The 26,262-nt window shown below is 41.4% G+C and overlaps 1 protein-coding gene across 4 annotated transcripts in view; it reads left to right on the top strand.

Annotated features, from left to right (window-relative positions):
• ralgapa2.L (Ral GTPase activating protein, alpha subunit 2 (catalytic) L homeolog) overlaps window positions 1-26,262 on the top strand; it is a 223,123-nt gene that overhangs the window by 195,454 nt on the left and 1,407 nt on the right. Inside the window, exon 40 of one of the 4 annotated variants that reach the window (XM_041562672.1) lies at window positions 13,456-13,496. The exons of the other annotated variants lie outside the window; for them this stretch is intronic. Coding sequence (XP_041418606.1) covers window positions 13,456-13,460 — 5 coding nt within the window. The 3' untranslated portion in view covers window positions 13,461-13,496. The remainder of the gene's footprint in view (window positions 1-13,455; window positions 13,497-26,262) is intronic. 4 annotated transcript variants of the gene reach the window in all.

Raw genomic sequence — 26,262 nt, 5'->3', positions numbered from 1 at the left:
AAGAGAAAAAGTTCCATGACCTGTATAAAAACACTCTGCCTTTGGCCTTATTCCTTTATATGGTCAGCTTGTAATATCCTTATATTTTACAATTATGTATTGTGTTTACATGCATTTTGTATTGGAATTAAATTTGTGAGCTTAAGGGCTAGTCCACACGGGGAGATAGCGACGCGTTTGCGGTCGCGGCGACAAAGCGCCGCGACAGTCGCCGCGACAAAGCGCCGCGACAGTCGCCGCGACCGGCGCAGGCGACAGTTTTGTATGGGCGCCTATGTAAAAACACCTGTGCTAACCACAAGAGGCGATGCGCTTTTCAACAGTCGCCTGAAAATGCCTCGCCAGGCTTTTTCAGGCGACTGTTGAAAAGCGCATCGCCTCGTGTGGTTAGCACAGGCGTTTTTACATAGGCGCCCATACAAAACTGTCGCCTGCGCCGGTCGCGGCGACTGTCGCGGCGCTTTGTCGCCGCGACCGCAAACGCGACGCTATCTCCCCGTGTGGACTAGCCCTAAAGGAATAGTAGCACGAAAAAAAGTCTTTTCATGTAATGAAACCATAATGTAATGTTGTGCTGCACTGGTAAAACTGATGTGTTTGCTTCAGAAAGACAATTAAAGTTATATAAATATATAAACAAGCTGCTGTGTAGCCATGGGGGCAGCCATTCAAAGCTGAAAAAGCTGAGAAAAGGCACAGGATATACAGCAGATAACATATAAACTCTGTAGTAGGGATGCACCAAATCCACTATTTTGGATTCGGCCGAACTCCCGAATCATTCACAAAAGATTCATCCGAATACCGAACTGAATCAGGCCCTGATTTGTGGCTAGGCCACATAGGCCCGGGCCTAGGGCGGCACATTTTTGGGGGCGGCATGCCGCCCAGCCGCTCTGTGGGGAGCCTGTGCTCCCCAGTGCTCCGGCACTCGCACGCTGGCGCTTTTGCGCCAGCGTGTCGTAGTGCGGGCTGGAACTAGGACCCCGCGAAGCGCACGGCCTAGGGGCACACGCCCAGCAAATCCGGCGCTGAACTGAATATGCAAATTAGGGGTGGGAAGGGGAAACATTTTTTCTTCCTTGTTTTGACAAAAAGTCACAAGTTCCCTCCCTGCCTCTAATTTGCATATGCAAATGGATTTGGTTCAGCTGAGAAGAAGGATTCGGCCGACTCCTGCTTAAAAAGGCCGAATCCGGAACTGAATTCTGCATTCGGTGCATCCCTACCCTGTAGTATAATGGGATCTTTCAGAACTTCTGTAATCTAATTTGTATCCTGTGCTTAAATGGGTGCCCCATGGCCACACAGCAGCTTGTTTAAATAAACTATAGTTGTATTTTAGTAGCAAACACACAGGTTTTACCAGTGCAGGACAACATTACAATATATTATCATTCCCTTAAAACACTTTAACTGTTTGGTGTTACTGTTCCTTTAACAAGCAAATTGAATTTAAAAAGCTGCAATGGAAGCAAATGTGCAAATGTTGGCCATACACGGGTCGATAAAAGAAGCAGTCGGCAGCTTATTGGAATGTGTCTGGGGCCCTCCTATGGGCTTTGGATTGCAGCCGCATCTGTTCATTTATATGGTCCCGCGATCCGACTGCCAGTTACCCTTCGGTATTACCGATTGTTGGGCCTAGGGCCCACGATCGGATCAGCCTGATACCGCCCACCTCAAGGTGGGCATATCGGGGAGAGATCCGCTCGTGTGTGGACATCTTAAAGAGATGGAATAAAATGTGATCAATTAGCCAGCTAGCGAGTGTGTAGGTATTCCCACACCTGAATCTCACATGCAACACACAAACAATGTAAGGACCCTAAATCATTGTCTTCATCCATATGTATTTTGCAGTTTTTAAACCAAAATACCACAAACAGGGGTTGTGGCACAAAGAATGACATCAGCTCTCATTTAACTCAATAATGATGACATTTCTGCACGCTAGGCTGGCACTGTATAGTATTGCTTCACAGCCGTTCACTGCACAGGCTTCATACGTGATTGCCAGAAGGCCCTATCAGAATAGCGTCTGCATTATCCAGCGCTGGGTTTACAATGCATCGAATCTTGTATGTTGTACTCAGGCCCGGACTGATAACCTGTCTAAACGGGCAAATGCCCGTGGGGCCGCTCTGTTTTTTATTAAGTGGGCCGCTCCTGATCTTATTGTCGGGGACTTGTAACTCAGCACTTTTAGAAAACCGACCAAGTTCCCTTCCCCCAGCCCTTAGTACTGACTTTGTGGAGCAAAGTTTTCTGCAGCTGTGCTGTCTCCTGTGCGTCTCCTAACAATCGGCTCTCGGCTAGCAGGCTGCAGTACAAACAGCAGACATGATCAGTGGATTGCAGAGTGAGCACCACATTGCACCGTATGCTGTTTGCAGCCTGTCAGCTGAGAGCCGATTGTTAGGAGAAGTACAGGAGACAGCACAGCTGCAGAAATATGTTTTAGTGAGTGGACTATCATGAAATGCAAAGGCCCCTGCCTGTGTCATGTGGTGTTTGTCATTTGTCTGGATGTTGGTAATAGGGCAGTTTCTGGGCAGAAGGAGTATGGGGGGTCAGGGAATGAAGTGGGGGGACTGACCTCTTCATGAGAATTACAGGGATTTCAGCTGGAATGTATCATTTGTGTGTTATAGACTGGGTTGAGGATTATTAGTCTGCTTCCATGGCTGCCCTTTTCTGTTTCCTTATTCTACAACTGCCAGTTTAGCTCTGTGTGTGTTTGGGGGGGGGGGTCGCCTGACCCCTTCTCCCCCCCAGCTGTCTTGGGGTTGCTTGTCCTCCCGGGTCACTCACTTGACAGTCACCTGTGCTGTCTAGAGTCACTTGAGATAGGGACAAGTTCATTATAATTGATAAGAAGAAAATTACCGGCACTCAGGACTCCATGCAAGCGGGCCATGCCTTGCGTGTTTATTAAACGTAACATTTCAGGGGCGTACCCATTTGTTAGACTGACTAAGGGGTACGCCCCCTGAAACATTCATTTAATAAGCACGCAGTGCCTGGCCCGCTTGCATGGAGTCCTGAGTGCCAGTAATTTTCTTTTTATCACTTATTGCTGAGGGTGCCAATGCCCTTTTTTTTTACTGAGCACCGAACCAATTTTGGCATGAGAGGCCAGGGTGTGCTGGTGGGTTTTGGAATTGGGCAGAACTTCCATGCAGGATGCTGCCACTTTGCACAGTGATTTGTCTAAACTGGAAAACTGGGCAGCAAACTGAAAAATGAGGTTCAATGTTGATAAATGCAGGTTATGCACTTTGGCAAAAATAATATAAATGCAAGTTATACACTAAATGGCAGTGTGTTGGGAGTTTCCTTAAATGAGAAGGATCTAGGGGTCTTTGTAGATAACAAGTTGTCTAATTCTGGGCAGTGCCATTCTGTGGCTACTAAAGCAAATAAAGTTCTGTCTTGTATAAAAAAGAGCATTAACTCAAGGGATGAAAACATAATTATGTCTCTTTATAGGTCCCTGGTGAGGCCTCATCTGGAGTATGGGGGCAGTTTTGGACTCTAGTCTTTAAAGGATAATTCAACCCATTTGCAAAAAACCCCGTATCCCCCCACCCCACGTAGACCTCCCTCCCTCCTCCCCCCAGGCTAACTCCCCCCCCCGGGGGAAATGTCCCATACTTTATACTTACCCCTCGGTGCAGATTCTGGCAGCGGACTTCATGGCATCCATCTTTCTGGTCCTCTGTAAGCTGACTGGGAGACCCGCATTTTAGGCCCATGTGCAGTTGGAGCTGTTTGCCGGTTTGGACAACTGCGCATGCGCCAAATTCAACGGAAATTGCCGAATCGCTAGAAGATGGAAGATGGATGCCGTGAAGTCCACTGCCTGAATCTGTGCAGAGGGGTAAGTATAAAGTATTGGGCATTTCCCCGGGGGGGCAATTAGCCTGGAGGGAGGGGGGTCTTCGTGGGGTGGGGGGTACGGGGTTTTATAAATGAGCTGGAGAGAGTGCAAAGACTAAGTGCAGCTAAACTGGTTAGAGGAAGGGAAGAGTTAAATTATGAGGGGAGACTGACAAGGTTGGGGTTGTTTTCTCTGGAAAAAAGGCGCTTGCGAGGGGACATGATTAGACTTTACAAGTACATTAGAGGACATTATAGACAAATAGCAGGGGACCTTTTTACCCATAAAGAGGATCACCGTACCAGAGGCCTCCCCTTTAGACTAGAAGAAAAGAACTTTCATTTAAAGGAACAGATTAGGGAGTTCTTCACAGTCAGGACAGTGAGGTTGGGGAATGCACTGCCGGGTGATGTTTTGATGCTGATTCAGTTAATGACTATAAGAGGGACTTGGATGATTTATTGGACAGACATAATACAAAGGCTATTGTGATACTAAACTCTATAGTTAGTATAGATATGGGTATATATCATTTATGTGACAGTAGGGAGGGGTGTGTGTATGGGGCTGGGTTTTCATTTGGAGGGGTTGGACGTGATGGACTTTGTCTTTTTTCAACCTGATCTAACTCTGTAACAGACCAAAAGGCAGGATGGTACTTCCCTAATTTGCAGATTCCCTTTCTCCCCCCCCCCCAACAATCAGTGCAGATGAATGCTGGATACAAATCCCCCTTAATTTCTTACTTTACTATGTTCAGTTCCCCAAAATTCCCTTATCAAAACTGTTGCAAGGATTTGGCTGGCTTTTCCTCTGTTTTCCCACTGTGACACCATTCACCCTTTTCTTCCCTTAAATAGCCATTCTGATTTTTAACTATCAAAAAAATAGGACTGATATACACGGAATTGTTTTTGTGCCATCTTCCTATGAGTTCTGGGGTATTATACTCGGAAATGCCTTTGTGCCATCTGTTATGAGTTTTGGGGTACATTATACATTATATGTGTGGATGAGTACAAAACCATTGTGTGTTTACATGTGGGCTGCTTTGATTTTTTTGCCCGGGCTGCTTTTTACTCCCAGTCCGGCCCTGGTTGTACTGATACCTTACTGACACCCCTGAATTATCCTACTGTCATCTAGGCTACAGTCACCTGTTACTGGGGTAAATCTTGCATCTGGCCATCCCTTTTATCTCTACTAGATCTGGTGCTGATGTAATGATGAGGTTCTGTATCAGCTACAAACCACAATATACTGCCATCACCGTCATGTATTTATATAGTTCCTGCAGGTATCCGGAAACCCATTATCCAGAAAGCTCCAAATGATGTAAATGCGGTCTCCCATAGACTTTATTATAAAGAAATAATCCAAATTTTTTAAAATGATTTCCTTTTTCTCTGTAATAACAAAACAGAACCTTGTGCATGATCCAAACTGATATAGATGAACTTGAATAGGGGTCTCCAATTAGTAAAGTTGTTACTCACCACATTAGGGAAGAGGCCCAGGTGCACCACCCTGAGCCCTCAGCACGGGGAGTGGATAAACAGAAAATACTATGGAGTAGGTACTTGAATGAAGGCAATCTTCCACCAGGTAGTTAAAGGGCATGTAAAGGCAAAAAAAATAAAATCCCATTTTTACTTTCCAGCCATGCAGAACTCAAGCAGCTTTGTTTATGATGATCCCTAAGCAGCCCAGACCACACTGAGCATGTGCACAGTCTTAGTCTTGCAAAGATGTTTAACAAAGTTACAAGATGGTGACCCCCTGTAGCCAATGTTGAAAGCATAAATTATTTGTTTGATTAGTCTTGTGGTGCAGTAAGTTCATGTTTATATTTAGTATACAAAATACAGCATTTCTAGCCTTATTCTATTTTAGACTTTACATGCCCTTTAAAGCAAAGTGAAGAAGTTTATTGTGCCCATAGCCAAACTGACACAATTAATCCTTATAGGAAGCAAAACCAGTTTATTGGGTTTATTTAATGTGTACATGATTTTCTAGTACAATTTAGGTATGAAGATCCAAATTACAGAAAGATTGGTTATCTGGAAAACCCCAAGTCCCAAGTAGTGATGGGCGAATTTGTCCCGTTTCGCCCTAAAATTCGCAAATGTCCAGTGAAATTTGCAAAACACGAATTCTGACGCCGGCAACAATTCGGCAGTATCACAATTGCCGGCGCCCATTAAAGTCAATAGGCGTCCGTTAATCGTCACCAGTGTTGAAATTGTCGCCGGCGTCAAAAAAACTTACGCAAATTTTTGCAGCAAATTTATTCACTGAGAAATTCGCTACAAATTCGCTCCTGGTGAATAAATTGGCCCATCACTAGTCCCGAGCATTCTGGATAACAGGTCCCATACCTGTATTGCATCACTGTGCATCCTTTTTATAACCAACAGGGGTTCAGATTTAGGTTAAATTGGGCAACCAAGACAGCAAACAAGGTCAATAACAACAATTTTCCCTCTCACTTGTACATTTTTCTCTGTATGAAGCAGGCCAGCTTTTCCAGAGCACATGTCTGTATTTGTAGTTTTAAATAAAAATTTGTAGCATAAACACATGTTTTTATCCTACAGTATAATTAATGGGTTTCTTTTTTTTTTATTAAAATGTAATCTCCTATTTGGAACAGTTAATAAATATCTGTGATCGGGACTGCCATAGTGAAGAAAAGAAATGAAATCCAGTTAAATAAATGGCACAGAAAAAGCAGCCATGCGTCCCTGTCCAACATTGCTGGCTTCAGTCCGTGTGCGTTCTCGGAGCTTTGTTTGGAGATAAGAGCAGTACGCATACACTTGTATTGGTCGCCAGGAGCAGCAGGCAGAAGGCTTTGGAGATAAGCAAGCTGGCAGAAGTAAAGGAAACCAATGCTATTTACATAATCGTGCCCTGCTTCCTGGAGAGGCGTCAAGAAACATAGGGATGGCCTCTATTTATCTTTGTTGAACCAGAATACCAAGCAACATTAGGAAACGCGCCCAACTGAAGGCTTTTCATTAGCGCCTCTCTCATTTTTTTCATTCTACCCGTCTGCCATATATGATGGAAGGAGAGTGGGCAGGTGCAGCCTCAGAGTTTGGTTAAAAAGATAATTAGGCGATGTGGTGGGTTGAGACCTGCATTAGATTTTATTTTTTTTTTTGCACTTATACTTAAGGGTAAGCTAAGTATTTAAGTACACACGTCTAACCAGCGCCCAGGCAAACTCAGTATATGCACATGTAGCTGGTGGGATTTATGAACAGAAGCTATGGGGGCTGTAGGAAATTAAAGTATAATTCATCATGCTTGGTGAGTATATACACCATATTCAGTCATATTCGTCTGTATAATGTTTGCGAAGCCAGAGAACAGAGCTAGGCAGTGAAAGGGTTAATGGTAGGGGACTCTTGGCCGCTGCGAGGGCTGATCTAATCACTCCTGTATCTATGTGCATCTGTTCGCTATGAGGTCATTCCGCATGCTAATGATTTGCAAAATGAAGCGTAATGATGGGCTTTATACAAACGCATGTAAACACTCACACTCTCTCTCTACCTGTTACTTGAGGGCAGAATATAGGGGAAGGGGGGGATATTATCGTCACTGATTTATAAAACTCCAAACATAATTAACCTGCCTTTGCACCTTCTGTGGCTCGGCACAGCAACGGCACTAAAAGGGGTTAATTGCCTCGTCTTTTTTTTTTTTTTTGTCTCTCTGGTTACCACATACTGGACTAAAGGGATCAGCTTGTACCAGTGAGCGTAATCTGATTTTATGGCCTTGAAATGGATGCAAGATTTGTGTCACCCGTCTGCAACGGATTCTAATTCAGTGGCCATTAATAAAGTAGCGAAACATCGGCGTAAATTAGTCGTGAAAAGCAGCAATTCATAATGGCTCGCAGTTGGCGTTAACATTTCATTTATTCGCTTGCTGGAAAGTGTTAGCGAGTGGCACGACTGATAGGGCAATAACAGAATACAAAGAATTCAACTTTAACACGTGTACAGCTATGTCAGAGCTACACAGCTGTGAATTATGGGAAATGTACGGTAGTTTTACAATGAAAACCTTGAAACGCTCAACTCAAATGGAAGGACAGGTTGAGCCCCTGTGCAGTACTCAGACTCTTAACTTAACTAACTGAAATGCAGTTTAGCAATGTGTCAGTATAGTTGAGCAGTGCCTGTGCCTTAGGGTTTAACCTTTAGAGCAGATAGAAGGAAATCATAGAACTAAATTATGTGTTGGATGCAGAATTGGTGAACCACACTTTAAAATTGCACCTTTTTTTCATTTTATTTTTACACTTTTTTTTTTTTAACAGTTAAAAGGTGCAATCGATCTTAAAACCCCCCTTTAATATGATGTAGGCAGTGGTATTCTAAGTTAATTTGCAATTAGTCTTTGTTTTTATTGTTTACTTTTTGTGTGCAGCTGTCAGGTTTGAAATTTTAACTGCGCTCTGGTCGGTAGGGGTTAATGTAATTACCATAACATGGCATCAGGTTGGAAGTCAGAATAGAGGATCAATAATAGAGGGCTGAATAGAAAGATCAGCAATAAAAACAAAAAACAAGAATAACAATAAAACTTAAGTGAATGTTTTTGGTTGTTGAGGTCAGTGACCCCCAACAATCACCGTAGCGTTTTTAGTTGATGGACAAAAAAGAAGCAAAATAGAAAGGCTACTAATTAAAAAACCATAAACAATAAAACAATGAAGACCAATTGAAACATTGCCTAGAATAGGTCCATCTGTGACATACTTAGCGGACTTCCCCTTGAATTACTGAAATGGCACTATATAAATATGAACTTCCCCTTGAATTAGTGAGAAAAAGTCTGTGTTTGGGAAACGGCTAATTTTATGAAATAGTTTTTTGCTAAAATGTATGGAGCTTACGTTTTTATGCATGTAGCTTTAAGTTTTTCAGGGGACCATGAAAAAATAGTGTAAAGTCTGGGAGATGCATTATATATTGGTGAGACCAAAACAAATTGGGGGGGGGAAATTAAAGTGTAAAATTTAACCCACGGCCCCCGGGATTGCATGCGGGCCCTCCAGACCACCCAAGGGCTTCACAGACATCTTTAATGTTATTTTTATTGCTATCCCACTGGCAAACATATGGTTTATTAGTTAATTGCCCCAATGCAAATGATAAATAGGGCAGTACTATTAAAGGGGTTGTTTGCCTTTCCATTAACTTTTAGTATGAGGTAGAGAGTGATATTCTGAGACCGTTTGCAACTGGATTAAATTTTTTTATTATTTGTGGTTTTTGAGTTATTCATTCAGCAGTCTTGTTGCTTGGGTGCCAATTACCCTAGCAACCATGCATTGAATAGGAGAGGGTCTAAATAGAAATGTGATTAATGCAAAAAAGTAGCAATAACAATAAAACTGTAGCTTTACAGAGCATTTGGTTTTTTCATATGGGGTCAGTAGCCACCATTTGAAAAGCTGGAAACAGTCAGAAGAAAGCAAATAATTTGAAAACTATAAATAAAAAAAATGAAGACCAATTGAAAAGTTGCTTACAACTAGCCATTCTATAACATACTAAAACTGAACCACTCCTTTAAGAACCAGCTAAAGGATTTTTTCCCTTAAAAACCTCAAGTAACTTGTTTTTAATTGATAGAACATATAATAACTGATTACATTCTTCTGGAAGCCTATCCTATCCACTAGCAAGTTCAGGAACTTATCCTATCTATTGGCCTTTGTGATAGCAAAAGCTTTCATATCGGGGTATACACGTTGTTCACTTTCGGTATGATGTAGAGAGTGATATTCTGAGAGAATCTGCAATTTGTTTTTATTTGTGGTTTTTGAGTTCGTTAACCTTTTATTCAGCAGCTCTCCAGTTAGTAGTAGTAGTAGTAGTAGTAGTAGTAGTAGTAGTAGTAGTAGTAGTAGGAAGTGTCGAGTAGTACACTGGAGCTGGGAAAAGCCTTCTGCAAATAAAATTCCGCCCTGGCTGTCAGAGAGTCATACAGAAAATACTTTAATAACATGAACAGAGTTTGGTGTAATCTGTTACCCACCCTGTACCTTCAGTAGAGTCTAAGATTAGTTGCTTTTGGTTTTAAGACCCAAATTGTTGCAAACACTTTGCATTGCACAAATGCTCACAAGAACATTTGTTTAATGTGGCTGGAGGGTTTATATGGCCTTTAAGGGTAAGGGCACACACTAAGATTTGGGGAGATTTAGTCGCCCGTCGATAAATCGACTCTTCTTCGGGGCTCTTCTTTGGGGCTAATCTCCCCCGAACTGCCTCCCGCTGGCTAGAATCTAAATTGCCGGCGGGATGCTACTCTGAACGATTCATTTTCTGAAGTTTGCTTGTGAGGCAACTTCGGGCGACTTCAGAAAAAGAATTGCACTCATTGCCATCCCGCCGGCAATTTAGATTCTAGCCAGCGGGAGGCAGTTCGGGGGAGATTAGCCGCCCCGAAAAAGAGGCGATTTATCGCAGGGCAACTAAGTCTCCCCAAATATGAGCGTGTCTCTGCCCTTAATGAATTTAATATCTTACATTGATGTGCTACTATTCCTAAAGCAAAATCAGGCAAATATTACAGCACCAGTGAACTTCTTTACTATTGTTATTTAAGTCCCTCCCTCTTCCCCCCCTCCTCCTTTCCAATTTGAAAAAGGCCATTCACACTTGCTGATCCCTACTAATTCATTGTCTTGCAACTCCAATTTTCATTGTTTACGAGGCCCTCCATTCAGAGTCGCATGCTGGAAATAGAAATGCCCCCATAGCAGTGTAATTGAGCTGCCGTATGCATGGTGTTCCCCCCAGCTTAACCGTTTAAAGAACAGCAGTTGTGTATCTTCTGTGCTGTCTTGGGGCGGAGACGAGCGCTGCTTAACAGCTGTCATAGCTTGAGGGTGGGCTGGCGTCTGGAGCGGAGGCCAGGGAGGAGGAAAGAGGGATGCTGGAGATGAATTATATATCATTCTTTCACTTCCAGCATGTCCCTGCATTTATTTCTGCTTAATGATCAGTTATCCTTTCCATCGTTTATATTTACAAAGTTTTCATAATCCCGCTATTGAGCCGTCACGCTCGCAAAAGTGCAAAGAAAGGTCGGCTTGTTTTTTGGTAATTTTTATTTGTATGAATAGGTCAACAAAATCCTTATTTTCTTTGTTCAACTGTTTTATCAGTTCATGTCTCTTCCGCAAAGGCTTATTGTTAAAAGTAATAAAGTTGTAAGAACTGAACTGTAGGTGCCGGCGAATGGGGTTCATAGAATATACCTCACTGTAAAGAGAGAAATGTTCCCACATCAGAAAGAGAAAGTTTGCAGGCAGGAGAGATGGAGGGATAGCCACAAAGCTTGATGCATGAAATGTCCCACTTAAATAAGATCCACCTTATGGCCGTGTCTGTTGGAAGGAACAGCCTGCATAATAACTAGGGAACCGTTTCACTCCAACATCTATCCAGCCGTCAGCAATATGACTTCTGCTCTCCTGTCCCAGTGGGGCCCTTGTTCAGTGTCTGTTATCCTTCTCCTTATTGTTACTCCTTTCAGCCAGTCTCCTCCCCCTGTTCATTTCTGACCCATTGTGTCCTCACCCTTCTACATGTCTTCTCCCCTTCTGTGCCTACATCTGTTCCACACCCCCCACCTCACCTTCTACTTCTTTTTCTCCATCCCAGCCATTCCTTTCTTCTATGCTAATCTTCTAAGCTTTCTCTTTAAGGTCTCCCTAAATCTTAGATATAAGAAATATCTGGCTGCAGCTTTCCTTTTATATGGAACACAAACTATCCTGTGTCTGAGTATGAATGTCCTGCTAACTTGCTGAACTATAACCGTGTGCCATAAACTTGCCCTGCATTAACATTGTTCATACAACTGAATACAGTCATGCCAAAAGGAAAGTTCAGGCTGAATCATGGGAGCATTTCATTAGTGCTCCGTCGGGGCTGGTGCATTTTCCTACTGGATTTTGATAAGTTGCTGCATTATTTCACACTAGGAAATTCCAAGTCACAGTGCATCAATGCTAGGATTTTTGCAGCTCATTCTACTTTATGATCAATGGGAATCTCCATTATTCCCTACACATACATGATTAAGATTGAGTCATCTACGTGAAATACTTAGGGCTACATAAACGTCAATATTTTTATATAATCTACTCCCCAGATATATATATGGGTAATCGACATAGACCGCACTGATATTTTGCATACATTTATTTTCCTAGAAAAGATTCATTTTAAGAATGTTACAGATATTGTGGGAACCCCCAGCTGTTGCATCACTATTGCATGAGGCTTTGGTTAAGACGTTTTCAAGTATGAGATCTGTTATCCAGGACATTTGGGACCTGAGGTTTCTCGATAAGGGACCTTTCCGTAATTTAGTTTAGTTCACCTTAAATCTGCTTAAAATAATTAAAACATTAAATAAACTCAATAGAATTGTTTTTGCCACCAATATGGATTCATGCGGCTCAGTAACCATCAAGTACAAGGTGCTGTTATCCAGAATGCTTGAGACCTGGGGTTTTCTGGATAATAGGTCTTTCTGTAATCTTCATACCTTAAATCTTCTAGAAAATCATGTAAAAATTAAACAAAACCCAATAGGCTGGTTTTGCTTCCAATAAGGATTTATTATATTATAGTTGGGATCAAGTACAACCTACTGTTTTATTATTACAGAGAAAAGGGAAATCCTATTTAAAAATGTGTATTATTTGGATGAAATGGAGTCTACAGCCTTTCTGTAATTCTGAGCTTTCTGGATAACGGGTTTCCAGATAACAGATCCCATTACTGTTTTAGGGAAAACCTATTTTAAAAATTAGAACTATTTGCTTAAAATGGAATCTCTGGGAGATAGCCACCCCATAATTCAGAGCTTTCTTGATAAGGGATCCCATACCTGTTCCTATAATGAGGTATACCACAGTATTGCTGTACTCTTTGTCCATAGACTATTGTAGGACACAGGAATATGTATATTAGTGGAAAAAAATGCATTGTAATGACTAGTTACAGTTCTATTGTCCATTCCATTGAGCAGCAAAAAGCAAGGTGGGGTGTACATACAGTAGTGTGCTTTCTGTTACACAGTAACGTGCATACTACCATGTACTTTTATCCTTTCCTCTGTACACTAAAGAGAAAATCAATGGTGCAGCGGGTAGTGGTTCAATTCCAGCCAGAGAACTATCTGCGTGGCATTCGTAAGGTTCTCCCCATGTCGGACAGGTTATCTGACTTCTAAAACAATTGTTGATAGTGTAGGTGAAAGCGATAGGTACCTTAGATTGTAAGCTCTTGTGGGGGAGGAAGTGATATGATTATGTATAATGTGCACAGTGCTGCAGATACATTGAGGCTGTATAAATAAAGGATAATAATGTACATTTGCACAGTAACCAGCAAACCAGGATGCCCACATTGTGCTGTACACTAACAAACAAACTGTGCCTTTTCTCTGATAAATGTGCATGTCAAGCAGATGTTTTTACTTACTGGATTTTATTTTGTTCTCCCCCCCCCATCCCTTTTCAGATTAATATGTAAAAGTCTCTTTCTGGTAATGAAAAAAAAAGGTAAGATTTGAATTTCTAGGGGCTGCACTCCCTCACCCCCACAGCTTGTTTCACTGCAGCTTTATTCCACTCACCCTTTATTTTGTGGCTTGTAAGAAAAAAAAAACGAATAAAGAAAACAAAACGACATAGAAAAAAAAGCGTTTGTATGAAAGGAAGCACATTCCCCGCAAAGCTCCTGTGAAACAAGTGGCACTGGGAATTAACACCTGACTGTGTATTGGCACTGACAATACTGTTAGTATTTCCCCTGCCCCTGCATGTCTGAGCTTCAGCGCAAAAGCACATTCTTTGCCTTTTCTTCTGTTTCTTCTGTTTGCTTGGGGCGGAATATGACACCAGCACCTGCCATATACTGGAAAATGTCTTTGTTGCTTGCACTTTTGTTTGAATTGCTGCAGGGGAGCCAATGGGATTGCAATCCATTTACTTTTCTCCTCCTGCCTTTTCTCTGTAAGCCTAAGAAGCTCTGAATAGGATCTAGAGATAGCACAGATAAGAATCGGCACGTGCTGTGCAAGCTTTGGCCCTTTGAGTTCGCTAAACTTAATAAGTACCTCTTTTTTTTTTTTTTTCTGGGCGGCTGGGAGGGCAGATTGGGCTTCTGAATGGAACAGCTGGGAGAGGAAAAAAGAGACAAAAGAAGAGGGGAAACACTGAGCGGCTCAAGCCTAAAAGATTGGAGAGAGCAGGCTGGACACACGCCAGGTGTAACCTTTGCACGCTCTTTGGCTCTGCTTGTTTGTCTGGCCAATTTACAATTATACCGTACAACTAGGAGTAGTGAAAGGGCTCGCTGCTGCCATACCAGCTCCATTTCTATCACATTGTAGAGAAATAACCATTTGCATCTTAATGCACACAAACTCACACCTGATATTGGTATTCGTGATTTATACATATGTTATATGGAAACGTATAAATCCAGTTACCCAAAAAAAGCTGTTGAAATGAAATGTAATAGTGCAGGTATGGGATGGGGTCTGTTATCCGGAAACCCATTATTCAGGAAGATCCGATTTACGGAAAGGCCGTAGACTCCATTTTATCCAAATAACCACATTTTATTAAATGTTTTCCTTTTTCTCTGTAATAATAAAACAGTAGCTTGTACTTGATCCCAACTAAGATATAAATAATCCTTATTGGAAGCAAAACCAGACTATTTGGGTTTATTTAATGTTGAAATGATTTTCTAATAGACTTTAGGTATTAAGATCCAAATTACATAAAGATCCATTATCCGCAAAGCCCCAGGTCCCAAACATTCTGGATAACAGGTCCCATCGACTTGCACATAAACTGAGACAAGCCCTGAACTTCATAGAACATTATGATGTCAAAGCTTTCAGAGCTGGTATCTAGCTTCAGCAAGGGATATTTAATAAATTGCCACATTATTTTAGAACTCACTCATTTGGCTTTTTAGGGGCTCTTTTGATTGATGATATGAACTCTCAGCGGAGCTACCTAAAAGCAAAATGGGCTTATTTTTGGCCAAACCAATTGTTGTATAAATGAGCCCACACAAACAGGACCTTAGTCTGTAAATGCTGTCCATTATTTTATTAAAACGGTCCTACAACCTTTAACATAGTTAAGCTTGACGCGTTTTGTGCCTAAATGGGGCACTTAGTCATAGGCTAATAGCCAACAAACTTCACACAGAATTTCAATTAATTCGATCCAATCAGAAGACTGCTAACAAATCGCCTAAACACAAAATTTAAGTGAACTTTTTCCAATAACATAACTGCTGAACTGCTAATATATAGCCATTAGCAGCACAGCATAGAAAACATAATATATAATACACAGAATATACACACCTATAAACAGTTTGCATTATTAGTATTATTACTATAATTGCATGCATAGCTATTAGTAATAGAAGTATTCAAATATAACCTGAAACGTCAAATTCTTGGCCTCTCTGGGCAGTGCTCAATAATGCAATAATAGTGCAATAATGCCCAAATTCATCTTTCCTTTCACAGGTTGCTGCACATATTTTATTGATAATATTCAAACATTTGTATAGACTAAAGCATGGGGCATCTAATGTAGCGCATAAATTCTATCAGAACAGTGATTATTTCTATAATAGAGGTGTTGGACCTGTTATCCAGAAACCCGTTATTCAGAAAGTTATCCAGAAAGCTTTTATTCAAACCTGTTATTTTAATCAAATAATTCAAATTTTAAAAATGGTTTTCTTTTCTTTGTAAAAATAAAACAGTACCTGGTACTTGATCCCAACTAAGACATAATTAATCCTTATTGGAGGCAAAACCAGCCTATTGGATTAATTTAATGTTTACATGATTTTCTATTAGACTCAAGGTATGAAGATCCAAATTACAGAAAGAACCTGAGGCCCCAAGCACTGTGGATAACAGGTTTCATACCTGTATTAATGGGATAAGTAAACATTGTCCAGACTAACACACTCTAGGTGACCTATTTATTAAACCTAAAATGTTTCTAGTCGTGTTTTTAAAAGGGAAAACTTTAATTTTTAGAAGGGGGGGGAACGTTAATTTTTTTGAAATTTTTTTTTAGATATTTAATAAAACCAAAAAACTACGAAAAATCCTAATGTGAAAATACCCTAGCTGTTGAAGTTATGTTGAAGTTTTTTTGCACTTTTTCGAGCTGATTTTTGGATAAATGGGTTACATTTGTGTATGGGTGTTGTCCACTTTGTTTTTATAAAAAAAAAAAGAGATACATTTGAGTTTCAGTAAATACCCCCCCCCCTGTTGTCAGAGATAAAAGATATGTATCAGTAGATAATGTATTTGTTTATAGCATCTCTGTAAAACTACATCTAATTAGGGTGATAATGATCCAACCTAATGCCAGGGAGTCGGGCAACATCTGTGCGGTTAAAATGTAATAAATAAATCAGACTTTACCTTGTTCCCCAGTTAATTCCCCCTGTTTGTTTTCAAATGTCATCAGCTACTTCAATGACGGTGACACAGGGAGGCACATTTATCAAAGGTCGAATTTCGGATTCATGTGAGTTTTTAAAAACTCCCATAAAGTCAAAATTTGACCAATGGAAATTTATTCAGAAAATCTAATTTTTTAAACTGAGATGAATTAAATCGACCCGAAAAACTAGAATCTAATTTGATTCGAATTTTAAAAACTCCAAATTGATCTTCCATTAACTTAAACAGCAATTCGGCAGGTTTTAGGTGGCGAATAGTCAAATTCGGGTTTCTTAAAGGGCCAGAGTATGATGAATCTCAAAAAAATCAAATTCGATTAAAAAAAAATAAAAAAAAATCTCAAATTGAATTTGAATAACTGCTTAGTCGAATTTGAAAGTTTTGATAATAAAAAAATCTGCCCCTAAGTGCCTTATTGCTCTCCCAGCCAAGGCACACACACCGCCCCCACGGCACTGAAAGGGTTAATTGGCTCCCAGCCTTCTGGGGGAAATAGATCTTCAAAGTTTCATTAGAAGAAAAAGGCCAAGTAATTAGAGTTCGTGCCAGGCAGCTTGCAAGTGGAATTACAATATTTGTATGAAAGGCTTTATCTTGCGCGGTTATTACTTGCTCGTTGTGCAGCTGCCGTCTCGCTATCAATCAAAAAGGCCTTCACAAGGCGCTTCAAGGTTGATTGCATAGTTAAGGATTTGCCAGAAGAAAGTTGTGACTGATGGAATGCACAAACTTTTCCGGCTAATGGAATGTTGTGGGAGCTTGTGAAGCACCTAGGTGTGTCCTGTCTCTACACAACCCGGCCTGTTTGGACTGCACCACTTTATTTTTTTTTTCCCCATATGCGCAGGAGCTGCTATTGTTGAGTCGCTTGCATGAATGCTGCTTTGCCCAATTGGCTGAATTTGTATTATTTTGACCATCTGCCATTCTGTTTAGCTGCAGGAACATATGATACAAAAAGCCGCTTCCCTCCCCCTATCTCCATGCCCTCAGGGAGCACAAAAAAAAAAAGGGATAAAGAATTTCCATGCCTAAACCCTCCCAGACTCACCAGCATCTGCATTTTTTCACAGAGAAGTTTTCTTTAAATTATTTTGAATTGATGAATTTTAATAAATGTTCCTTTCCTCAACCACACTGCTTTGTACTCCCGGACACTGTTTGATGAAGGTTTTGTAAAATAAATCATTGAATACAGGGGAGAGAAAAAAAAGGAAACTCCTGATACAAAGGATTACTGCAAGGCCGGCTAACACCATTTATTTCCCTTTTGCGGGAGGGTTATTTACCCTTGAATGACTGAGATCTAATCTATGTGGGATCTTTATCTAAAAGCTCAGTAGAAACCAAAAAAGAGTAATAATTGAAATGGTAATCTGGATATATCCCTTCCAATTATACTAGTTTTTTTAACATCCCTATATTACAATAATTTTTTTTGAGTAATTCTTATGAAGGGTTATATTAGCTTTATTGCACCTGCACATTTTATTGCCTATAGTCAGTGGCAGCTGGGTCTGTCCATATGCACACAAGGAAACCTTACTTCTCTGTAGAATGCATGCCTCTGCATGGACATAGGCCAGCTGGAGACCATATGCCTTGCCTCTACATATGACATACCATCTACCCCAGGGAGGTCCAACCTGCTGCCTTTTAAATGTTTTATTACAATTCCAAGCACACCATAGTGTCAGCACCCATGACTTATCTGTATTGAATAGAATAAGCCCAAGATTGTGTCACTGCCTGTTATTATGTCAGAGAAAAAGGGGTCTCCCGCCAAAAAATATCAGAGACTGTAATTCAAAATAGTCCCTGGCATTTCAAGTACACAGAGGCCCAAACAGACCCAATACATAACTCTCAGCTGTCCCATTTTTTTGGGGGACAGTCCCGATTTTGACAGCTCCACCCACAGTCCCGGCTTGTTACTGAAATGCCCCGACTTTCTCTTTGATCTCCTGCACTGAACAGCCAGAAAAAGATACAAAGTTTCTAACTTAATTGGCTTTTGGCAGAGAGCTCAGAGCATCCACCAGGTGCACTTCGATACATTTGTAACAATTGAAGAAAAGCAAAGAAAGAACTGTAATAATTTTTAAAAAAGCAAATAAATAATTGTAGCAATTTAAGAAAAGCAAAGAAACAATTGTAATAATTTAAGACAAGCAAAGAAACAATTGTAGCAATTTAAGAAAAGCAAAGAAACAATTGTAGCAATTTAAGAAAAGCAAAGAAACAATTGTAATAATTTAAGAAAAGCAAACAAACCATTGTAATAATTTAAGAAAAGCGAAGAAACAGTTGTAATAATGTAAGACAAGCAAAGAAACAATTGTAGCAATTTAAGAAAAGCAAAGAAACAATTGTAGCAATTTAAGAAAAGCAAAAAAAACAATTGTAGCAATTTAAGAAAAGCAAGAAACAATTGTAAGAAAAGCAAGAAACAATTGTAATAATTTAAGATAAGCAGGTCTCTTGGGGAAACTTAAAGGCAATTCACCTTCATTAGCAAAACTGTAATAACACATAAAAAACAAAGAAATGTGTTCAAACTTTCATATACTGCCATATTTGGTAAAACATGGTAATTAGGGGGTGTGGTCAATAACATTTCGGCACGGCAAATCTTTTTTGTCCCTCTTTCTGTTTCAAAAATGTTGGGAGGTATGTATAAACAGCAGCCCCTCTGGCACTTGCCAGAATCTACAGATTGACAATCCGGCCCTGGAGAAGACATGCTACATCAATGTCTTTATCTTAATATTTTCTGTTACCTGAAAGAAATGCCATCAGAGTTAGACTAAATAAAGGAGACATGACTTCTACTACATTTGATTTCAAAACATGTCATACTACAGGCAAATGCCAGAGGCAGGGTCAGACTGGGCCGACGGGACACTGGGAAAAAACCCGGTGGGTCCCACCAACCCAGATCTACGAGTTTCAGGAGGTTTCCTGCCGCGACCGCATGATAAAAATGAAGTGCGCACATGCTCGGCGGAGGGGAGCAGGGCAGTACGCACAGTGGTGCACCAGGGGAATTCAGAGGGGGGCCCTGGACAGAAGTCTCCATTGGCCCCTGGCCCCCCAGTCCGACTCTGGCCAGAGGGGCTTCTGTAACATGCTATAGACAGTCACTATTGATTGGTCTGGTGGGAGAATGTTTGGGCCTCTGTGTACTTGAAAGTCTATTTTGAAGCCCAGTCCAGACTTCCACACACATTTTGCAGGTCGCAGGCAGATTCGACTGTATTCTGCCGGCTTTCAACTCTGGCAGCCTCCATTTATAGGTGTGCGTCTACCCCACCCCTTTTGTGACATCAGAGATGGGCGGGTCAAGCACGGGTCTATAAATGGAGGTTCGGCTCATTCTTTTGTCAACCCACAAGAGCTTTATGCTGCACTGCAGTCAGAACCTCTATAACATGTTTTATATGGTCCATTCATTGTAGGCGACTAGATAAAGAAGCATCGGAGACACAAAGGAGACTCATAGCCCACTTCCCTGCCCAATGCAGAAATAAACAAGGGAAGCAATTCCCTTTCCTTCCCAGTCCCTGAAACAATTAAATTGACTAAATCCGGCCATTTTTTTTTTTTTTTTCATGCGTTTCCCACTGAATTGCATTCCTGTAACTGCAATGTTCAGTTAAAATGTATCAGTGGTGGTGTGGGCCTGCAGAAAGTTGTGTTCACTCACTTAAACTCAAAGCATTGTGCAGAATTCCTTTAGAGTGATGCTTTAATGACATTCCTTTTAAGTTCTTTCACAATGAGCCATTGAGCCCACTTACTGGGGAACAGAGGGAGGAGTGTGGACTTCATTGTGATTGTATAGATAGTATGTTTATTGGGAAGCATAAAGGCCAATGTGAACAATGAAACTCTTGGGTGGCAGGTACTGGCGGTGACCTCACACTGCTTTACATTATATGACCCCTGTGGAATTTTGGGAGAGTGAAGGTATTTCTACAGGGTTATTCCTGAATAGCATAGTGATGTATACTGCACCTGAGATAACAAAGGCCCAAACATGTTTAAATTTGCTGTACGAAAGCTTTGTTTTTTCTGTCCCCTTTTTGCCGTTTTTAAGAAGACTAATAGAAATGAGACAGTAAACAAAGAGAAACGAGTCAACTTTATTAATGTTCACATTCCAGCACAAGACAGAACACAAACGTTGTCTTTAGAAGCAAACCCTCTGCACCTTTTGTTTTGTCTGCTTTGTGGCTCTAGATCCCCAGCATCCAAGGTTTTGCTGTAGCTGCCTATCGACAGGGCCACATCAACAATGCAATTCAATAGCCCAATAGATATCTTGCTGATAACAGGCAGGAATCATTGTGGCCCCACACACAAGCCAATAAGCCAACAACCAAGTCTGGAGTAATGTAGGGTGAGCTTTACACACTTTGAATGTTCTAAATTAGCTCCTTGTCAATTTATTTTACATTATCTCCCTGTCTCCATTTGTTTCTGATGGGCAGATCCCAGCGGCTGGCTGTTTTAGGGAGTCTAAGGGGTAGATGTATCAAAGAGTGAAGTTAGAGATGTCCACAGAGTGAAATACCGCCTCTCTCCCTTAACTTCTATGGGATTTTAAAGGCGTGTTTATCAAATGGTGAACTTTCACTATCACCCTTTGATAAATACGCCTTTAAAAATTCCATAGAAATTAATGGATAGAGGCGGTATTTCAGTCTGCGGACTGTGGACATCTCGAACTTCACTCTTTGATAAATCTACCCCTAAAGGTGGCCATACACAGGCAAATTTTATCTACCGACATGACTTCTTCAGTCAGCAGTTTATCTGCATGTGTATGGGGCACTCCAGTGGGTTTACTCGATCTATTTCTGGGCAATTTTCTGATCAATTCAGACAGGTTTAAAAGTCTCTTTAGGGCTCGGTGATGCCGACATCCTGTATCCCTGTGAATGTGATCCACCTCAAGGTGAGCATATCAGGGAAAGATCTGTCAGTGCATGGCAAGCTTTACTCTAATTCTAAAGTTGACCATAAATGGGCAGATCTGCTTATTTGGAGAGCAAATCTTGCCAATTGATCCGATCATGGGCCCTAGGGCTCAACGATGAGATCACAAGGCCAGGAATGCTGGCGGTGGGAGCAAGGACCACATCAATGAACCAATGTGATCCCCAATCTGATGGGATTTTTAAACCTGCCTATTTGACATCTGGCCAATTCATGGGGAAGCCTGTCTGAGTGCCCCATACACAGCCCAATAAGCTACCGACTTTAGGTGGCCATACACGGGCCGATAAAAGCTGCCGACAGACCGTGTCGGCAGTTTATTGGCCCGTGTATGGGGCCCCCCGACGGGCTTCACCGATCTAGATATGGGCAGATCTCGATCAGATGGGACAAAAAAATCCCGTCGGATCGCGGCTCCATCTATTCGTTGATGCGGTCCCGCGATCCGACCGCCCGTTAGGCATCGTTAGGATCCGATCGTTGGGCCCTAGGGCCCACGATCGGATCAGCCCGATATTGCCCACCTCAAGGTGGGCATATCGGAGGGAGATCCGCTCGTTTGGCGACATTGCCAAACGAGCGGATCTCTCAGTGTATGGGCACCTTTTGTCAGGCGCTTTTATCGGCCCATGTATGGCCACCTTAAGATCTATTATTAGATCAACGGTCGAATTGGAGAAACAGCCTGCAGTAGAGACGTCATAATCATTATGGACCAGTTCTCTTCAGTTTTAATTGATGTTAATCTAGAAGTCATTGCCTACTGAAATTTGCCTGGCATCTACTGGCACATAATGTAAACACCATAGGGGAGCATTTATTAAAGCACCACTGAAGCGAGTAGCCTCAAATTTGCCCCGTATGGTCACCAGTTAATAAAGCTCCTTTGCCCATTTGCTAAAATAACAGCTTGAAGGCCACGAAGCAGTGGTTTTAGTACTTCCATCTTTCTCCAGCCCCAGTAACAGTGCAGCAAAGTAGTGTCGACCACAACATGCTGGTTATGTCTTACTTTCAACTGCCTGCCATTTGTATTCAAGCACGGACAACTGCTGTTATTAGTGCTGCAGGGATCTGTGAGATCTCTCTCTCTGAATCTATACTTGCACTATAAAAGCAGAAACATTTTAGAATTGCTCTACTCATAGCACACTTCATATAGGAGGAAACCAAACATTAGATGCAGAATTGGGTGTCAAATTCAGTGGTGGTCCAGGGAGCCCTTCTTCTATGTTCTGCTGCAGGGTACCAAGTATAGGAGGAAAGGAGAGGCATTGCTGATTCAGTTATTGTTCTGCAACAGTTGGTGACAAAGGACAAAGAGAATTTTTTGCTGCCATCAAACCAAGAGAGGGTTGAGCCAAATGCCTTTTATGTGATTAAAGCATCATTAGAAAACTATTACTCCTACCTGAAGTCAGTAGTGTTGATTGACCCTTGCTCTATGCCAAATATCATCTTTGGGCAAAGAGTCTTCTGCACTTAAGTCATTATCAATATATTTAGGACATTGAAACATTTTGTGTCTTAAGTTGCTAAAAAATGCCTTACCCTTTAAACAAAACAGGGATTGTTTGTCCATATATTGCAATATATTTAAACTGGCCAAGTACGTCAAAGTCATCCCTGGTATGGCCAGTCCTACACTCAACTTTCACTACGTTTTACCTGCAACTTACTTGTTAAAACTCCCAAACTTGGTTGCCCTTTTATTGGCCACCAGTGGGATCACCTGACTATAGCTGGGAAGGGTGGGAGCTACAACATGGAGCTGGTCACTGCTCCTGTATAAACTATAACAAACAAGGGAAAGTTGTGCTCACCACTCGCTAATTTTTAATACCATTAAGGGTAAGGCCACACAAGGAGATTCGGGGAGATTTTGTCGCCTGGCAACTAATCGCCTTGTCTTTTGAGCGACTATCTCCCCGAACTGCCTCATCGTTTTTCCCCATAGGTTGCTATGAAAAGTCGCCTGCGCTAATGCACACGCGGCGATGCGTTTTCTATAGACGCCGGAAGTTGCCTCACTGAGGCAACTTTTCTTTGTAGCCTATGGGGAAAAACGCTGAGGCAGTTCCGGGAGATAGTCGCTCAAAAGACGAGGCAATTAGTCGCCAGGCGACAAAATCTCCCCGAATCTACTCGTGTGGACTAGCGCTTAGTGGGAGTGCAATGAGACTGTGACCACAAAATACATATAGACAAATACAAGAGTCCTCTGCACTCAACCCATTATCAATATATTTAAGACATTGAGACATTTTGTGCCTTAAGCTACTAAAATAATGCCTTACCCTTTAAACAAAACAGATTGTTTGTCCATATATTGCAATATATTTGCAAAGTCTATCAACTATCATCTCTGGCCACTGCTTACCTGATCTCCCCAGTTGTAATGTGGCTGCAAAAGTCAGAGAATGGGAATGACCTGTCCACAATCTGGTTGCCCGGGCTCTGTACACGTAATGAAAATGCTGGTGATTTTGCAGCACAGTGTGTCCTACATTAATGATTGGTTCTCTGAGGCCCGTTTAGCAGATCTATTGGTACCGTGCCGGAAAGGCATAATAACCCGTATCCAGTGCAACATATGACTGCATTCATTTCATTCCTGTTTCTGTCAGTTGCCGATCGTTGTGTATTGTGATTGCATTGAAAGGGTTAGCACATGGCTTTTACATCAGCACTTCTGCCTCGTGATTCATGATTTAAAGATGATGCAGCTCGAGAGCCTGATGAAATGAAATTCCCTCTAACCCTACTGCCCAGGGAGACTCCGCTAGAACAAAGGCAACAACCGTCCTAGATTGCAACATACGCTTCTGAATTCCTCCGTGCTTTATAATTGTACTGGGAAAGATTCGTTCCGCACAGGCTTTCATTTTATTCATTTTGTGTTGTGTTTAATAGCGGCAACCTCATCTGGTCCTATTCACTCGAGCTCTTTAGTTGTGACCTTCACCTGGGAATAATTGCGTAGTGATTAAAATATCAGTGTGCGCAGTCAGGGAATCTGCCTTGCGTCATTGTCTTAATGTTGGAGACTCGAAAGCTGTGGCAAAGGAAGCCGTGTCTCTTATACTTCAGGGCGCTGCTTTAGGGACCCGTCCCGGGCTTGGGTGACAAGTGCACATCAAACAAATATGTATAAGCATAAATATTTTGCCCGTAAAATAACTCATCGAATTCAATGGGTGGCCTAGGTGCTCCTGCCCCAGGCCCTCAGCTCAAGAAGGCGGATAATCTGTTTATGAAGAAACAAAATGTTGTAGCAAGGCGCTCGAGTAGGTCACGCATAGATCAGACTAGTAGTACGTAAAAATAGAAATATTTTATTTGTATAAACAACTCATGCCTAACGCGTTTCGTGTCACTAGGACTTTGAATGATGACAGAGATGGGTCGGTATTTAAGGACCAAATCACAAGTGACAACTGCCCGTTGTATTCCATTCACTGTAACAGATGCTTGTTCACTTTCAATAGAGCATATTGCTGTAGTTGAACTATGTTCTGTGTGTATCATTGTGTTGATAACACTGCAGATACAATGCACAAAAGGAGTGTCCATATGATCCAGATACTGTTTTAGGGCTATTCAGATTGATGACATCCCATTGTGCAATATACATGTATCTATGGAAAAAGCTGCCCCAGTGCTGGGACTAAGGGGGTTCATTGGCGCCATTTGCAATGAGCCCCATTTGGAGGGGCCACTGATTGATTTGTGTTCTGTTGATGATAGTGCAGTTTGTGCAGTATATATACAATGAACATAGTATGCGCTATAAAAGCAATTTTTATTTAAAGTGGACCTGTCACCCAGACATTAAAACCTGTATACCGTAATCAAAGTCCTTTTCAAATTAAACATGAAATCCAAATTTTTTTATTTTTATTAAAACATCCATACCTGTTGTAAACTTGTTTAAAAACCTCAGCTGTCAATCATATATTGTCTGCCTTAGGCACTTTCCATTCAGCACTTCTTAGATGTCACTGCTCTCCACACATTCCCCCAGTTCTCATGTAAATGTTTTTGAGTTTTAAAACCAAAATAAGTAGGAATTTAACAAAAATGCACAGTTGTAAAATGAGGCATCTCCAAACTGGTTATGGAGACTCGAGATAGAGAACAGGAATACAATAATGATAATAATTGGAGTGTCTTATTCCCCCACTTCTCTTCACCATTTAATTGTGTAGCCAGTACATGGGGAAGCACATCAGGTCCCCCATTCTGGCACAAAAATAAGATTCCGAGATGATGCAAGGCTTGTCTTATTAACAATGTTCAAAAAATTATAAATTCCCAGGCTGAAGGAAACCAGATTTATATAAATTATATAATATAAATAAAGATTATTTTGCTTGACTAACATGATAAAATAGGATATGGAATTATTTCTTAAGGTGACAGGTCCCATTTAATGGAGACATGTTCTGTAAAAAACAAGAAAGTACCAGTGCATTCAACTTTTTTGATATAGAAGAAATGTGTTTTAAAAGTTGTGGCTTTGGTTACTTTATTGAAAATTTCTGCAAAAAAAACCCTACTAGACCTGTCCATCTGTTTCACTTGTTGCTGCCTCCTTTCCCAGGTTGTGCAGGGGAGCCAGCGGCACTCAGTACACTGCGCTGTAGGACAGGAACCAATCAGCAGCTAGCAGGACCTGATAGGGAACTGAAGCCTGTCTGTGCTTGTGTGTCCACAGGGCTGTGATTGGCTGTCCCTCTCCTACTGTGCTTCTGGCAGGGGTCGTTAGGACACGCCCACCCCTCAATTGGAACAGGGACCAGAGA

This window comes from Xenopus laevis, chromosome 5L (genome assembly GCF_017654675.1).
Source record: "Xenopus laevis strain J_2021 chromosome 5L, Xenopus_laevis_v10.1, whole genome shotgun sequence".
Lineage (NCBI taxonomy): Eukaryota > Metazoa > Chordata > Amphibia > Anura > Pipidae > Xenopus > Xenopus laevis.
The sequence above is the reverse complement of the archived record's forward strand: the minus strand, read 5'-3'. Positions and strand labels throughout refer to the sequence as shown.